The sequence below is a fragment of the Anolis sagrei genome, chromosome 1, assembly GCF_037176765.1.
Source record: "Anolis sagrei isolate rAnoSag1 chromosome 1, rAnoSag1.mat, whole genome shotgun sequence".
Taxonomy (NCBI): domain Eukaryota; kingdom Metazoa; phylum Chordata; class Lepidosauria; order Squamata; family Dactyloidae; genus Anolis; species Anolis sagrei.
Window position 1 is genome coordinate 9,305,270 of NC_090021.1, and position 16,934 is coordinate 9,322,203.

The 16,934-nt window shown below is 43.9% G+C and overlaps 1 protein-coding gene across 1 annotated transcript in view; it reads right to left on the minus strand.

Annotated features, from left to right (window-relative positions):
- Nucleotides 1-5,412: 5,412 nt before the first annotated feature.
- The window catches only part of XKR6 (XK related 6), a 182,131-nt gene continuing 170,609 nt past the window's right edge, over nt 5,413-16,934 (minus strand). The window contains exons 2-3 of the mRNA XM_060754658.2: nt 12,927-13,123; nt 5,413-8,999 (exon numbers count right to left, since the gene is read on the minus strand). Of these exons, the coding sequence (XP_060610641.2) occupies nt 8,035-8,999; nt 12,927-13,123 (1,162 nt within the window). The 3' untranslated portion in view covers nt 5,413-8,034. The remainder of the gene's footprint in view (nt 9,000-12,926; nt 13,124-16,934) is intronic.

A 16,934-nucleotide genomic window follows, 5' to 3' on the forward strand; every position in this document is an offset into this window, starting at 1 on the left:
ACATTTTTGGGGCATTTATTTTTTAGCTGCCAAAGTTTGAAGCCAGCTTTGAACTGCATGAAATGGTTAGTGTAGACGGGGATCTAAGCAAGCAATACTCAGAGACGGGTAAGTATGTTGAAATATAGCACCTGATATTCCTTGGTGGTTTTCCATCCCAGTACCAACCCAAACTTATATCTCTGTACTGTTCTGGTGCAAAGCACCTATTGCTATCCACTTGACTACAATTGAGGCAGAATGACAGCAACTTGCCCAAGACCAACGCCAGCAATTCATGGCAGAGTCCAGATTAGTATTGGAGAGTTTTCTTAACCACCATCAAAGTCAACAACCGTTGGCTGTGTGTCCATGTTACACGCAAACACATGCAACAAGTCTTGGTGGTGTTTACTCCTAGCCAACTTTCTTTGCTTACCCCCAACTGCTTTTCACCCTGTGGGTGAGATGTAGATAGCACCCACGTTTTGCACAATTGCCAGCTGTGGCTTGTGTTTTGCGCACACGTCCGTAGACATGGGGTGAGGTAGATGTCTGTGAAAGAGAAGATTAGTGCAATGCAGTGGGGGAAGTCTTGGTCTCGAGAGCAGTTCCACATCCTCATTTGGCCACGAATGGCATTGGGTGACAATGGGTCAGTTGCAGTCTCTCTGCCCAATCTGTTTTGCAAGGCTGTTGTGGATGAGAGTGAGTTGGGGGGGGGGGGGAAGGATTGATTTTGTAATTTGGGAGTTGTAATTGCTGGGATTTATAGTTCACCTATAATCAAAGAGCATTCTGAACTCCGCCAGTGATGGATTTAAACCAAACTTGGCACACAGAAATCCCATGACCAACAGAAAACACTGGAAGGGTTTTGTGGGCATTGACATTAAGTTTGGGAGTTGCAGTTTACCAATATCCAGAGGAGTGCTGTGGATTCATGCAATGATGGATCTGGGCCAAACTTGGCATGAATACTCAATATGCCCAAATGTGAACACTGGTGGAGTCTGGGGAAAATAGACCATGACATTTGGGAGTTGCAGTTGTTGGGATTTATAGTTCACCTACAATCAAAGAGCCTTCTGAACTCAACCAACAATAGAATTGGGTCAAACTTCCCACACAGAATCCCAATGACCAACAGAAAATACTATGTTTTCTGATGGTTTTTGGCGACCCCTTTGACACCCCCTCATGACTCCCTCAGGGGTCCCGACCCCCAGGTTGTGAAACACTACAGTATAGAATCAATATGCATTATCTGATTTGGCAGTGGAGAAGGGACCTGAATCCAAAACAATTGCATTCATTTATCTCTTTCTGTGATTATATATATATATATATATATATATATATATATATATATATCTCGTGGCCATCTCTTTGAATTCTCTTCTCCACACAACTATTAAAAGTAGAACTAGAAGAACCTAATCCAGTTTTCAGTCCAGCAACAAAATTAACGGTGGCATTAATTTCTTTTTCTCAATAGTGACTCCCAGCATCTGTAAGATTTAGGTCCCTTCTATGTTGTTGTTCATTCGTTCAGTCGTCTCCGACTCTTCGTGACCTCATGGACCAGCCCACGCCAGAGCTCCCTGTCGGCCGTCACCACCCCCAGCTCCTTCAAGGTCAGTCCAGTCACTTCAAGGATGCCATCCATCCATCTTGCCCTTGTTCGGCCCCTCTTCCTTTTGCCTTCCACTTTCCCCAGCATCATTGTCTTCTCTAGGCTTTCCTGTCTCTTCATGATGTGGCCAAAGTACTTCAACTTTGTCTCTAGTATAGGCCCCTTCTATACTGCCATATAATCCAGATGACCAAAGTAGATAATCCGCATTATCTGCCTTGAACTGGATTATATGAGTCTCCACTGTTCCACTGTTCCTATGAATAAATAGTTCACTAGATAAACCAACCCCCTTCCCAGGCATAACTCAATATTTGGTCTCTTGCACTTTATCGCTGAATTAATTATTAAATTAATATCTCAATTGTTCTGCAAACCATATAGATCTTTTAATAATAATAATAATAATAATAATAAACAACTATTATTATTTTAACAAAAATTAATTTTATTCTTGAGATTCTGTAAAAATATTAAAAAGTCATTCAATGATCATTATGGCAGTGAAATGAACTGCATTATTATTATTATTATTATTATTATTATTATTAGCCTGGCATAGTAGTCAAATTACTCGGGCAGGCAGGGGCTTGTGCAATACACTTGCAAGGACAAGGCTGATGGAAAAAGTGCAGGAACCAGATGATAAATTAGGACTAGAAGGGTAATGTCAATTAGAACCAATATATCTACATAGGCCAGATTTACATGCAACTAAAAAAAAAGCAATTGAACAAATGCAGCTGAATATTTCAGCCTGATATTCAAGCAAACTAAGCTCTGAAAACTCCTTTATCATTATAGTGTTTTATCCCTGGTCACTTTGGTCCCTGTTTTGTCTTTTTTCGCATATATAGACAGGGGCGGCTCGTCCATTACACAAAGTAAGCAGTCGCAGAACACTTTTTTTTTTGCCAGGGGCGCAGAGGCGCCTCTGTAAATGCCCCTCGACTGCCACTTGAGGAGCGCCCCCTCAGCTCACAACAGCCCTGGCAGTCCGGGGGGAGCCTCAGCTTTCTTGCCTCGCTGCCGGGCGATCCCCTTCCTGGGGCCCTTGAGTCTCACATAGCCCCTTTTGTTCCTGCTCCACCCAGCCACCGGGTGCGAGAGCAGAGCTGGCGCTCAATCATTCTCTGCGTTCGATCCCTTCTCCATGACTGGCTCCCTTTCCCAATCCCCCGGCACTCCACCTGCCTCCTCTCCTCTCCCCAATCCGTGGATGGACCAAGGGGCGGAGCCACCGCGCCTGGCCGGCTTCGGGTCCGGAGGCGTGTCTGAAGACCCCAGCGTGTGCACCAAAAGTCGCCTCCTCTCTTGACTTTCTCTTCAGCCATTGGGACCAAGAGAGAGAGAGAGAGAGAGCCCTTCCGGCTGGAGGTATCTCCCACCTCCACTCCCTCCTTTGTTTTTGCGCCTACCTTCAGGAAAGGTGGGCATCTCCACCTCTGTCTCTGTCTCTCTCTCTCTCTCTCTCGGTCCCAATGGCTGAGGAGAAAGTCAGGAGAAGAGGTGACTTTTGGTGCACACGCCGGGGTCTTCAGGCACGCCTCCGGACCCAAAGCGGCAAGTGTAGTTACTGGGATGTATAGTTCACCTACAATCAAAGAGCATTCTGAACTCCACCAATGACGGAATTGAACCAAATATGGCACACAGAACTCCCACGACAAACAGAAAATATATATCAAAGATTGGTTGGGGGGGGGGGCACCAAAATACTGTTTGCTTACCGTTGAAAATTACCTAGGGCCGCCTCTGTATATAGACATCCTTTCATCTTCACCTCAGACCACCAATATAGGGTGAGCATCAAAGGTGGGAATTGTGGTTCACCCTGCAATCAAAGACCCCCTGAAGCCCATCAATGACAGATCTGGGCCAAACTTGGCACACAGAACCCCCATGACTAACAGAACATACGAGAAGAATTGGAGGGGGGACACTGACCCACCCGGGTGGGCGTTGTAGTTCACCCTACATCTAGTGATCATTCTGAAGTCCACCTATGATGGATCTAGACCAAACTTGGCACATAGAACCCCAATGACTAACAGAACGTATTGGAGGGGTTGGGAGAGGGGACTGCTTGTATCCATCAAAGGTAGTTGCCTGTGGTTTCATGTTGAGAGAAAGATAAGATAAAATAAAATAATATAGATGCGTGGAGCTTAAAATAGGAGATATCCCCAGGAAATAAGGATAATGCAAGATTATGACAATGGGAGAGACAGGGTGAGCTCCCGTCCTTCCGGTCTAGCTCCTGCCAACCTAGCAGTTAGAAAACATGCAAATGTGAGTAAATAAATAGGTACCACTTCGGCAGGGAAAGGCAAAGAGATCATCCATGTAATCTTTCCGGCCACACAACCAGGAGGTAACAGCACAGGCTCCTTGGGTTGAAAATGGAGAAAAGCACCTCCCCGGAGCCAGAGATGAGCACCGCCTCAAGAAGCCGGAAATGAAAGGAGAAGCCTTTGCCTTTGCCTGTGTTTGTGGGTCTTCATTGTATATGACTGCAAAGGCATTGTATGTTTGCCTTTGTATGTAAATGCTGTAATCTGCTCTGAGCCTCCTCAGGGAGAAGGGCGGAATATAAACAAAGTGTATTTTTATTACTGAACAAATCACAACAAGAAGCCCAGAGGTGCTAGACATAGAAGAATTATATGAATTGCCCTGAGACCAGTGAAAAATTTGGCTTAAAATCTTTTAGGACATTTGTGCATCTGGCAATAAATTCTCAACTCCCCTTTTATTTTGAAGCATAGTGAATAATAATAATAATGATAATAATATTAGTAGTAATAACAATAATAACAATAATGCCCAGGCCACTGCAAAGCACATCTCCTTTGCAAAAGTTGTTTTCTCCATCAGGTATATTCAGGTGAAAACCTTTCAGCTTCAGAAAAAGAAAAGACCAAATTGGTACCCTGTTTTCCCGAAAATAAGACAGTGTCTTATATTAATTTTTGCTCCCAAAGATGCGCTAGGACTTATTTTCAGGGGATGTCTTATTTTTTCCATGAAGAAGAATTCACATTTATTGTTGAACCAAAAAAAGAGAACATTTATTATATTCTGTACAGTTGTTGTCAGTATATAATAAATATACTAGGGCCACAAAAAATAAGGACTGTAACGTCCTTGGTTCCCACACACTGTCTGGACCACTTGTATAGCAGGGATGCTATTGCAACTTCTGGCCACCAGGGGGAGCATGCTTCCAAACAAAAACTTTGCTAGGTCTTACTTTTGGGGGAGGCCTTATATTTCGCAATTCAGCAAAATCTCTACTAGGTCTTATTTTCAAGGGATGTCTTATTTTCAGGGAAACGGTATGACCTTTTCTCTAGAAAAAGGTCTTTGCAAATTAAACTTTTTTTAAATACAAAAGCAATTGCACACAAGTCATCACAATTGTACCTCTCCTCAGTTGAGCTTGTATTTCGAATGGATCAATTTGGGTGATTATTATTATTATTTTGGATATTACAGTATTTTTGATTTTCCTTTTGTTAAAAAAAAACAACGTACCTACAGACACGGAAAATGCAATCACCTTTACGGCAAGTAAACACAAGCTTTTGCTCATTTTCCCCTTCAGTCTTTGAGGCCGAGAACTCAAAAAGAAAATAAAAAGATTCCCTAGATGAGAGAGAGGAAAGGGAAAAGATATACTTTACCAAAACAACGTTGTTTCTGAACACAAATGGTATACTACGCACACTCTACCGTTTTCAGCCCGGACACAGGAAAGAAAGGGAATCTCGTGTAAACCTTCAGACAACACAAAGTTTAAAAAAAGGATTTCCCAGCGAGCCGAGACGGAAGTGTTGACGTTGGGGTCGTTTGGGTGCGCCGTTTCTTTTCCGTTTCCGTACCACTGAAACCCGTCCGTGTCTGTAGCTCCCCAGGAGGAGAAAGGAAACGCAATGAACAAAGTCGAACAATTCTTGGCTAAACCATCACAACAATAAACAATAGAAAGAGTAAGCACCAAATTTTCACCCGAAAACGCCTCAATTCTCCACTTTCCATGGTTGTTTTCCTTTTGTTTTCATTAGAAAGCAGAAAAAAACACATGCACAAATCATGGAACGCTCTTAAGATCACTTTAAGGCCCTTACAGAAACGAAATGCATCCTCAACAGGTTCCAATCTGCGTTTTCCCTTTGTTTAAAAACAGCCTTAAAAAGGACGCCTGCAGGTTACCAGCCAAAGCTTTAAGAACTGTGCCTTTAAATCAACTTTCTTTTTGCTACTATGCTGAGTTTTATTAAGACTGAGAATGGTTGTTAGGGAGGGAAGGGCAATTATGGATCTTAAAAAAAAAAGAGAGAGAGAGAGAATAAATATTTTAAGCTCTTGTTTTTGTTTTTTGGTATTTTGTTTCAGAGTCGAAGGCCATCTGAAATCGGCTTCCAGAAATCCAGACGAGTTTCTTTTAAAATTCTGACGTTTCTTGATTCCCAATATCAATTACAAAGGGGGGAAAAAAAGCCAATGAAATAACTTGCGCTCAGAGATGGGCACCACCCCAATTTCAACAATGTCTTCAATAGATTTCCCATTCTATGACATGGAAGGAAGAGATCTTACTCACTGAATTGTTGGAGTACATGAATGAGTTCGCTCCATTTTAATGAGCCTCAGCAGCGCATTGGGTTAAACCCTTGTGCCAAATGAACTGCTGACCTGAAGACCTGAAGGTTGGCGGTTCAAATCCACAAGACAGGGTGAGCTCGTGGGAACATAAGAAAAGCCTCCCACAGGATGGTAACACATCCAGGCATCCCCTGGGCAATGTCCTTGCAGACGGCCAATTTTCTCACACCAGAAGTGACTTGTTGTATACAATTTTCTCACACCAGAAGTGACTTGTTGTATACAATTTTCTCACACCAGAAGTGACTTGTAGTATACAGTAGAGTCTCACTTATCCAACCTTATCTCATCCAACATTCTGCATTATACAACACAGTCTACCTTCTGCCTGAATCCATAGCTCTTTCAATACATTGCAATGTTTTGGTGCTAAATTAGTAAATACAGTAATTACTACATAATGTTACCATGTACTGAACTGCTTTTTCTGTCAATTTGGTGCTTAATTTGTAAAATCATAACATAATTTGACGTTTAATAGGCTTTTTCTTAATCCCTCCTTATTATCAAACATTTTTGCTTATCCAACGCTCTGCTGGCCCGTTTATGTTGGATAAGCGAGACTCTACGGTATTCCCAAGCTGTTTCTGACATGATAATTTTTTTTTAATGAATGGGGTAACAAATCCACCAGAAAGTATATGCCAATAGCATGCAAATTGCTTGGTTTTGGGAAAGTGCCCATCAAAAGCGGTCTTTTCATTGGCTTGGAAAGAAAAAAGGATTACACCCTGAGATTCAAGCTAAGTACAGTGAATCATAAAGAATCACCCCCGTTTTCCCCCTTCCACATCAGGGATGCAGTCGTGACGTGACAAACATAGTTCAGACTGGCCTGAGCAAACAGAATTTAAATATGTACTATTAAAATAAGCTCTGTGCCAAATTATAATACAGCCTGGATCATCCCTCTTCAAGCATAACTTGGTCATTTGCTTAGCCGGAGGGGTAATCGTGTTGGCCATTTTGTGCCAATTGAATAAAAACCCTTTATATATTCTTTTCATCTGATATTTTTTTTTCTGTCTAGTTTCATATTTTTTTAGAATAGATTATATACATATATCTATACACACGCCCGTGTGTGTATATATATATACACCTTTGAAATATACATACATATATCTATATATCTATCTCTGTCCTTAAAATCATCAGAGTTTTGCATGAGGGAGGTGACAGTACATAATGAAACTCAGCACCTAAGGGCATAAGGCAGTTGTAGGTTTTTTTGTTTGTTTGTTTTATTTTTTTTATTATTAGTAGTAGTATTATTATTATTTTCAATCAGCACCAATCCCTATGATAATGTCCTACACTTGGTGTAAGGTATAAAACTCAGAGGCGGAGGCGTTCGCGTTTTCCCCGGCCTCTAAAGTGTGGAAGTTTCGAAATACTGGTTGGTTTGTGTTGTTGTTTTTTCTCCTGTGCGTAAAAAACAAAAGAAAAGTTTTTCTTTTTGTTTTTACTTTACAAAACATAGAGGATCTCTCTCTTATTATGAGTATCGTAATTATTATTATTATTATTATTTTCGTTTGTTTTTTGGAAAGACATACTGCAACCAGAAAGAAAACTTATTGGAAGGTAAGTTTCATGAGCTGTGTTGACCGTAAACAATTAACCCAACCCTTCCCACCCCCAAATTCCCTCCTTTAATTTCTGTTTGTTTGTCTGTGACAGTGTATGCGTGTGTGTGTGTGTATGTGTGTGTGTGTGTACATGTGTGGAATTTGTGTTTAAAGGAGCTTTTAAAGTGAAGATTCATACTGTAGCAATTCATACAAGAGAGGTCCGTCTCTGTACCTAATTCCTACAGCGGTGGGGGTGACGTACTGGAGAATGTTTATAGTCCTTCTCAGCCTCCTGTCTACAAAATGGGCGTCCCAAGCCGGGTACCTCTTTCGTGGGATGTCTATCTTAATGAGAGGGCCTTCGGGGTGGTAGGGTCTCCCGGACGGAGTCGATGGCACCATTGCTCTCACTTGGAAAACTGGCAAGCAAGTGTCGGCTGTGGGTTCCTCCTGTTGCTCCGTGGCCGCTCTGGTTGGCGTAGCCTGGGCCGCCCTGTACCCAGGGGTCTGCGGAGCCATGGGTTCAATGTCAGGGGGCAAAGGAATGCCCCAGAGCAACTCGGCGCAACAGGAGCTGGCAAAAATCTTAGCTCTCGGCCCCATGGGATGGAGGACGCCGTAATACAAGAGCATCAACGCGATCCCGGCGGCGAAGCTAAGAAAGACACAACAAAGTGCTGGCACAGCGTACGAGTCAGTGGTGTCGGGATCTCGGTACCAATACCAAAGGAGCGTCAAGGCCGCATTCTCTGTCAAGACTACGGTGTAATAGGCAAACATTCGGTATCGGGTCCGCCCTTCCTTGACATTAAACCAGCAAAAAATGTACACGATCCCTACCACCATGTTGAAGAGAATCTCCTCCCATTTAGACATGCAGAAGTCTGTTCCACCATGGATGATCCAGAAGGCCATGGCGCACCAGTGGACCACGACAAAGATCCCAAAATAGAGCTGGAAGATGGAAGCAAAGAGGGCAAAAGAGATAACTCTGGATGAGATGGTGAAGAGGCGCCAGAAGAGATGGATAAGGGCCCCTCTGTAGCTCATGCTCTTCTTGTCATCCCTAGAGTCCCGAAGAAGCTTGTGATAGGAGGCTAGCACCCAAGCCAGGGACATCAGGGAGGCCATAGAGGACAAACCTGCCGGAAGAACACACAAATCCACAGAGTTAAACGGGAAGCACGGGACAAGGGGCGCATCCTCCTGGGGGGGCAGGTGTGGAGCATGTTTACAATTGCGGGCCACGTTAGCGAAAAAGATCTAGAGGAGGAAGAGAGAGAGAAAAATAAGCAGAAGCGTACCCCACTTTGGATATCTTGTCATTGGCTGCCTATTCCTTCTAGGGGTGCATCATTCTACAGTGTAGAAGGAATGCGGTTTGACGCCACTTTAACTGCCATGGCATCAGGGCAGGGCTTTAGCACAGCTGGTTAATCACCAACAGCAATAAGATCACACCAATGGAAAGGTTGGCAGTTTGAAGCCCGGGTCAGGGTGAGCACTCGCCCTTCAGCCCAGCTCACTGTCCACCTAAGTAGTTCAAAAATAGTTGTGAGCTGTGAGTGGAGAAATTAAGCACTGCTTAAGTGGAGAGGTATTTTATGGCACCATAAAAAGGAAGTACCAAAAAATGCTAGCAATCACAGAGGAAGTCTGTGATCAAGGGCTCTTCGTCATAGAGGATGAAGCAACAGCACTCCCCTATGGCCGGAATTGAGCACAACCTCCAGGACGCCGAAGTTGGGGAAAAAATGCCAACATCTGTTGTCTGTCCTGTCTAATGGCATTAAATGTTTGCTGAGTATATGTTCTGTGATCCACCTTGATTCTCCTTCAGGATGAGAAGGGTGGGATATAAATGCTGTAAATAATTAATAAATAAATAATCATGGGAGTTGTAGAGTCTTAAGCCCTCTCTACCTAAGATGACTTTTGCTTCATCAAACTAGATGTCCCATGACAGTCAAAGGGGTGTCAAACTTTATTAATTCTACAGTGTAAAGGCGCCCTCGACTCCAGTATAGGCTTCCTGTGTTGATGTTCTTGTTTTAATGTCCAAAGCCCTATGCAACATATTACCCCTCTATCTTTCAAACTTAAAATTGCTTCCAGGCCTCTAAAAGGGGGGCAAAGATGACAAATTTGATATGTTTTTGCCCTTCTTGTTGGGCAATTTCACTTGTGTGGCAAACTAGAAAGGACTTCTAGTCAGTTGCTATTTTGGAAAAAAAGGGCCTTGTATTGTTGAAGGCTTTCACAGCCAGAATCACTGGGGTGTTGAGTGGTTTCCGGGCTGTATGGATGTTTTGGCAGGGTTTTCATTGTGCTAAAATTGATCCTATATTAGAATTGTCCCCAAACTCCCTACAGCAGTGGTTCCCAACCTTTTTTTTGACCAGGGACCACTTGATCAGGGTCCACTTTGACCAGGGTCCACTCTCCATCATTAGTACAAAAAGGGTCAACTTTAGATTCAGTTTGGTTATTTGGGGTGTGGATTCAAAAAACTGCATTGGATAGACCACGTCACCTCTAGTTTCTGAAACAGAACATGTTCTGTCGTGCGCTGGTCCTGTAAAGAATTTCCTTTAGAACAGGACGTGCAACCTTTGCCCAGCGGGAAGCCCAAGGAGAAGTTCTCAGAGGTTTTCCACCACAAATGGTCTTTAGATGGCTTGTGAAGTATAACAAAGTCCTTTATTAATGAACAATCAAACAAAAACTTCTCTTTTCTTCAGTAAAGTTAAACAAATGGTTCCAGGCTTTTATGCAACTAGTGGCTTCCTAATCTTGTCCACGAAGGGCAGGCAATTGTCTTCAATAACCGTTTTTTACTTTAAATGGAAATCCCCTTTTTAACTTCTCCCAGGCTGACTGTAATCTAATACTTACTCATGTGGGCTCTGCTACCGGGTCAAACTTCGTCTCAAAGCACCGAGTGGACCTACCAGTAAAGGCTTAGATATTCTCCAGCTGGAGTTTTTTGGTCATCCAAACTGTTTACCCTCCAAAATTCTTCAAAGCTTTAGGGCTGTTTCCCTGGAAATCTTTAGAATCTTCGGAGGCTCTTAAGACTGTTCTCCTACAGAAAGTCTTAAGGGTTGAAGCTTTTGTACAGGGGAAGCTTGCACACGTCCTGTACATTAGCTTTCCTTGCTGAGACTAACCAAAAAATGGCTCCCTTCCCTTCCCAATTGCCCTGAGCAAGGGGCGGGACCAAAACTTAACGATGATAGACAGGTGATTTGGCGTACGACTGCAACCAAAGGAAGCCACCTATCTGCAGAGTCCCTGAAACCTTGGACTGCAAACAAATAAATAAAGTTGGAGCTCCTGGTACAGCCATACCAGCAGAGAACATATGCCATCCAGTAGTTGCCATCTGCTCACCCACACAAAACCGTATTTAATAATCTAGAGCTGATGTGGTCTATCCAATGCAATGTTCTGAATCAACACCCCAAATAACCCCAGAAACAAAGGCACCAAGGTGCCCACAATTCCAGACACCACATGGAATGGCTCCTCTCAGCGGGTGGGAGGAGGAGGAGAAGCAGAAGTGAGGAGGCTTGTTGTCGCGCCTTTCATGGGTAGTCAGCCTCTCCTCTCCTGACATCCCTGTTGCCTTAGCACTATGATAGCATTTTGCAAGACCAGTTGCTCTTGCTGCAACAGTGTAGAAATGCTGAGGCCGCGGGCCATATTTTAGTTCTTGGGGACCACAGGTTGGGAACCATTGCCCTAGAGCAGTGGTTCTCAACCTGGGGTCCCCAGATGTTTTTGCCCTCCAACTCCCAGAAATCCTAACAGCTGGTAAACTGGCTAGGATTTCTGGGAGTTGTAGGCCAAAAACATCCGGGGACCCCAGGTTGAGAACCACTGCCCTAGAGAGTGCTGGGATCTTTCTGAATATTTTTTTTAAAAAAATTAAACAATATTTGGGGAGGTGGGAGTGTGGCCCTTCAGTGTCCTGTGAGAAGTCTCTGTGTCCCCATGACACAGATAATTGATCATCCTGGTTCATGAGGAAAAAATTTGCTACTTGCTGGTAGATCTTAAAATGCTTGAAATCAGCAAAGCTCATTTTTTTAGTTATACATTTCTACTTTTAACGTTTCCTTTTTAGTTTTCTCTTTAGTCTCTGGATTTGCAGGTCCTTCATCAGATCAGACGTCTCTTCCATATTAGACAATATAATTCTCCACTTTAACTGCCATAGACAATTATGGCATTCCACTTTAGTTGCTCTATTGAATAAAGGAATGGGATCTGCAGTTTTGTGAGCCATTTAAAATATATAGGGCCGAGCTTTAGCAAAGCTGGTTAATCACCAGGAGCAATAGATTTTTCCCAACAGAAAGGTTGGCAGTATGAGCCTGGGTTGGGGTGAGCACTCGACCTTTAGCCTAGCTTACTGTTAACCTAAGCAGTTCGAAAACAGTTGTGAGCTGTGAGTAGAGAAATTAGGCACTGCTTAAGTGGGGAGGTATTTTACGGCACCATAAAAAAGACGGCGATCAAAGAACAGGAGGAAAGTCTGTGATCAAAGGCTCTTTATCAGAAAGGATGGAGTGATAGCACCCCCCTGTGGCCAGAATTGAGCATAACCTCCAGGACGCCGAAGTTGGAACGATGCCTCTCTCTCTTGTCTGTCCTGCATTGAAGGTTTGCTGTGTATGTGTTCTGTGATCTGCCCCAAGTCCACTTCGGGGTGAGAATGACAGAATATAAATTCTGAAAATAAATAAATAAATAAAATTCTCAGACAGAGATCTCTAATACCTCACTAAACTACGAGTCCCAGAATTCTGTAGAATGGAGCCATGGCAGTTTTAAAGATATCTACTCTATATACCTGTCTAGAAGTCAACCTCATGTACTGTATAAGTTGAGTGCAAGTTTTGGGGCCAAAGTTATGGGTTTTGTTTTGACTCGTGGATAAAACTTTGGGGCGTTTAACTGTATTCCAACAGATCGGGAAAGTTCCAGGTTGGGGAAGGCTGTTGTTGGCCATGGGGAGGGCAAAGGGGCGAGGGACAACAAATTCCCCAGATCACACCACTTACATGGTAAGGTTTCTGCTCGGTTCTTTTGGATCATTATGCAGAGCTGTAGCACCAATTGAGGGGCGCTCTCGAGGAAAGTCTCCAGGAGGCGCAGCATGTTGACGTCTGCATACTCGTACATCATAGCCCAATAAAAGCGCCGCTGGTGTTCCTTTTGTCTCTGGCTTTGGATCCCCAGGTACATTGTTCGGATATACCTGCAGGCAAGGAAGAAACATCAAGCAGCTGTGAGCGGATAGCAGGACCAGGTTAAAAAGGACATTCATTCATTCATAGGCACATCGAAGAGCAATCAAGGTGTGATTAACGAAGAACATCTAGCCTAGGAGAGGTGCTGCAGTTTGCTTTTGCCTGAGCCCATTGGGGAGGCAGATTCTGCCCTCTTTTTCTGGTTTCTCCCTGCTGTTAATTGTTTTTGTTTTGCAATCAGGGCCCTTCCACACAGGCCACAAACCTAGTTCAAAGCAGATATTGCAGATTATTGTGGATTATCTACCTTCATATTCTGGGTTATATGGTTGTGTGGAAGGGCCTAAAATGGACTCTCCCCAGCTCAAGTGTTTACATGAAAAATACAGTGAGACTCCCATATACATGGACGACACATTCCCAGGAAGACTGTGGATATGTAAAACTGCAGGTATGACCAAACATCATTAAATTACCTTACTCCCAGCATACAACAACAACAATAACATCCTCAGCTGCTGCAAGAAGATCACACAGACAGACTACAAGCAGAGGCATAACACCATTGTTCAGATGATTCACTGGAATCTGTGCCACAAATAACATCTGCATGAGACAAAGAACTGGTGGGATCACAAGCCGGAAAATGTTACAGAGAATGAACACATCAAACTATTCTGGGACTTCCAAATTCAGACTGACAGAGTTTTGGAGCACAATACTCCTGACCTCACGATCATGGGAAAAAACAAGTATGGATAGTTGAATTTGCAATCCCAGGTGACAGCAGGATTGAAGAGAAACAACTGGAAAAGCTGACACGATATGAGGATTTAAAGATCAAACGGCAAAGATTCTGCCGCAAGCCAGTCAAGGTGGTCCCAGTGGTGATCGGCACACTGGGTGCAGTACCGAAAGACCTTGGCCTGCACTTAAACGCAATAAGCACTGACAAAATTACGATCTGTCAGTTACAAAAGGCCACCCTTCTGGGATCTGCACACATTATTCGCCGATACATCACACAGTCCTAGGCACTTGGGAAGTGTCCGACATGTAATCCAATACAACAGCCAGCAGAGTGATCTTGTTTGCTGTGTACTAATCTTGTTATGTTTCAAATAATAATAATTTATTTATAGACTGCTTTCTCTCCTCAAGGTGCATTGATGGACTTATAGCAGTGGTTCCCAACTTTTTTTGACCAGGGCCCACCTGACCAAGACCCACTTTGACCAGGGCTCACTTTACCCAGGGCCCATTTGACCGGGGACCGCTCTCCAACATTAGTACCAAAAGGGACAGGACTGGTCAGCTCTGCAGAAAGGAGCAGAAATAAAATAAAATAAAATAAATAAAAAGGAAGGAGGTTCGTGGATCAGATTTTCGTTCTCACGGCCCACTGTTGGGCCATGGCCTACAGGTTGAGAACCACCGATTTATAGATTCTTGGAGATGTATCCTTTCTAGTAGTTGCTAGGTTATCCAATGGTAACTTCTGGGATAACTTATTTATTTATGTCACTTTTATCCTGCCCATATCAGCCCGAAGGCAACTTAGGGCGGAGTACAAATTGGCACAATTAGATGCCATATAAAAATACATACATTGGTTTAAAGCAAAAAAATCACATTACAATACATTTAAAAATCATAAAAGCAATAACAATAAAAATGATAAAAGCTGTGTCTTTTTCAAATCCTCAAGCGTTCCATCATCTTAGCCGTTCCTAGTTCGTATTCCAATTTGAGTTTATCTGGTCATGCTGAAGTTCCAAATGCTTGCTCAAAGTCCCAGGTTTTCACTCTTTTTCGAAATATATCATAGAATGGCTCTAGATCACGTCTTCTTAAACCTGTTTCACTCATGGCTTCTTTCCACTTGACAATTTTGACCTTACCCCAGGTATATAAGTAAATAAAATAGATACAACAACCAAACATTTACTGATAATAAATCAGCATTGGCAAGGCTTGCAAAACAGGCTGATTTCTCTTTTTGTGGCGTATAGCTGAAGCACTTTCTGCAGAGTCTTCTGTAAACAATGCATGTTGGAGCTAACAGAATTGTTTAAATAGGTGGTGTTAAGAAACTTTTTACTGTTGCCACATTTTTGTGACCTCAACATTGAGTTAAGGAGACCTCATTTGGGGTGGAGAGTGAAAAATGTTTGAAATGTGGTATGTTCTACACTTCCAAACAGACAAATCAATGGGTCCTAAAGCAAATCAAACCCATCCTCTTCTTAGAAGCCAAGAGGACTAAACTGACGCTATCATACTTTGGACACATCGTGAGATGATTTGACTTACAGGAAAAGATGATAATGCTAAGTAAAATGGAAGATAGTAGGACACGAGGATGTTACAGATTGCTTGATAGGAAAGCATGGTCCTTCCTTTCCAAGACCTGAGTAGGGCTGCTGATTGACAGGGTATCTTTGAGGTGCAACTTGGCAGTGTGCACAGGGGCAGCTCATCCATTATGCAAAGTAAGCGGTTGCGGTACACTTTTTTTGCCAGGGGTGCAGAGGCGCCTCTGTAAATGCCCCTCGACCGCCACTTGAGGAGTGCCCCTCGGCTCACAACAGCCCTAGCAGTTCGGGGGGAGCCTCGGCTTCCTTGCCTCGCTGCCGGGCGATCCTCTTCCCGAAGGGGCCAGGCCCTTGACCCTTGCCTAGCCCCTCTCATTCCTGCTCCACCTGGCTGCCGGGTGTGCGTGCAGAGCCAGCACTCAATCATTCTCTGTGTTCGATCCCTTCCCCATGACTGGCTCCCTTTCCTGAGCCCCCGGCGCTTCACCCACCTCGCGCTCCTCTCCTCTCCTCAATCCGCGGGTGGACCAAGGGGCGGAGCCACCGCACCACACTTGCTCCCTTGCCTGGCCCGCTTCGGGTCCGGAGGCGTGCCTGAAGACCCCGGCGTGTGTACCAAAAGTCGCCTCTTCTCCTGGCTTTCTCCTCAGCCATTGGGACCAAGAGAGAGAGAGAAAGAGAGCCCCTCCGGAGATGCCCACCTTTCCTGAAGGTAGGCACAAAAACAAAGGAGGGAGCGAAGGTGAGAGATACCTCCAGCCGGAGGGTCTCTCTCTCTCTCTCTCTCTTATTTATTTATTTATTTATTTACTTGGCTTGGACTGGATGGCCCATGAGGTCTCTTCCAACTCTATGATTCTATGATTCTATATACCGCTGTTCTCAGCCCAAGGGCGACTCACAGCGGTGTACAACATAGAAAGAACAAGGTTCAAAATTCAAGACACAATATAAAATGATCCACAATCCCGCAATAACAAAAACATCATCATCAAAAAACATCATCATCACTACAAAAGCCATTCCGCGTCGTCTCATCGTCCAAACCACAATCCAGTATCCTTTTCCATTGTTCTATTCCTATAGTCATTACCAATCATTGCACTTCTTGTTCGAACGCCTTCTTGAACAACCAAGTCTTTAATTTCCTGTGGAACATCATCACGGAGGGAGCCAGTCTGATGTCCACGGGAAGGGTGTTCCACAGCCGAGGAGCCACCACTGAGAAGGCCCTATCTCTCATCCCCGCCAGCCGTGCCTGTGAGGCAGGCGGGATCGAGAGCAGGGCCTCCCCGGAAGATCTCAAAGTCCTGGTGGGCTCGTAGGCCGAGATGCGGTCGGATAGGTATTTTCAAGTTTTCAAGCTCTTCCTAAAAACTGCCAAGGTGGGGGCTTGCCTATGTTCTCTGGGGAGCGGATTCCAAAGTCAAGGGGCCACCACAGAGAAGGCCCTCTCCCTCGTCCCCACAAGTTGTACTTGCGACTTGTCCCCTTGGTATGTCTA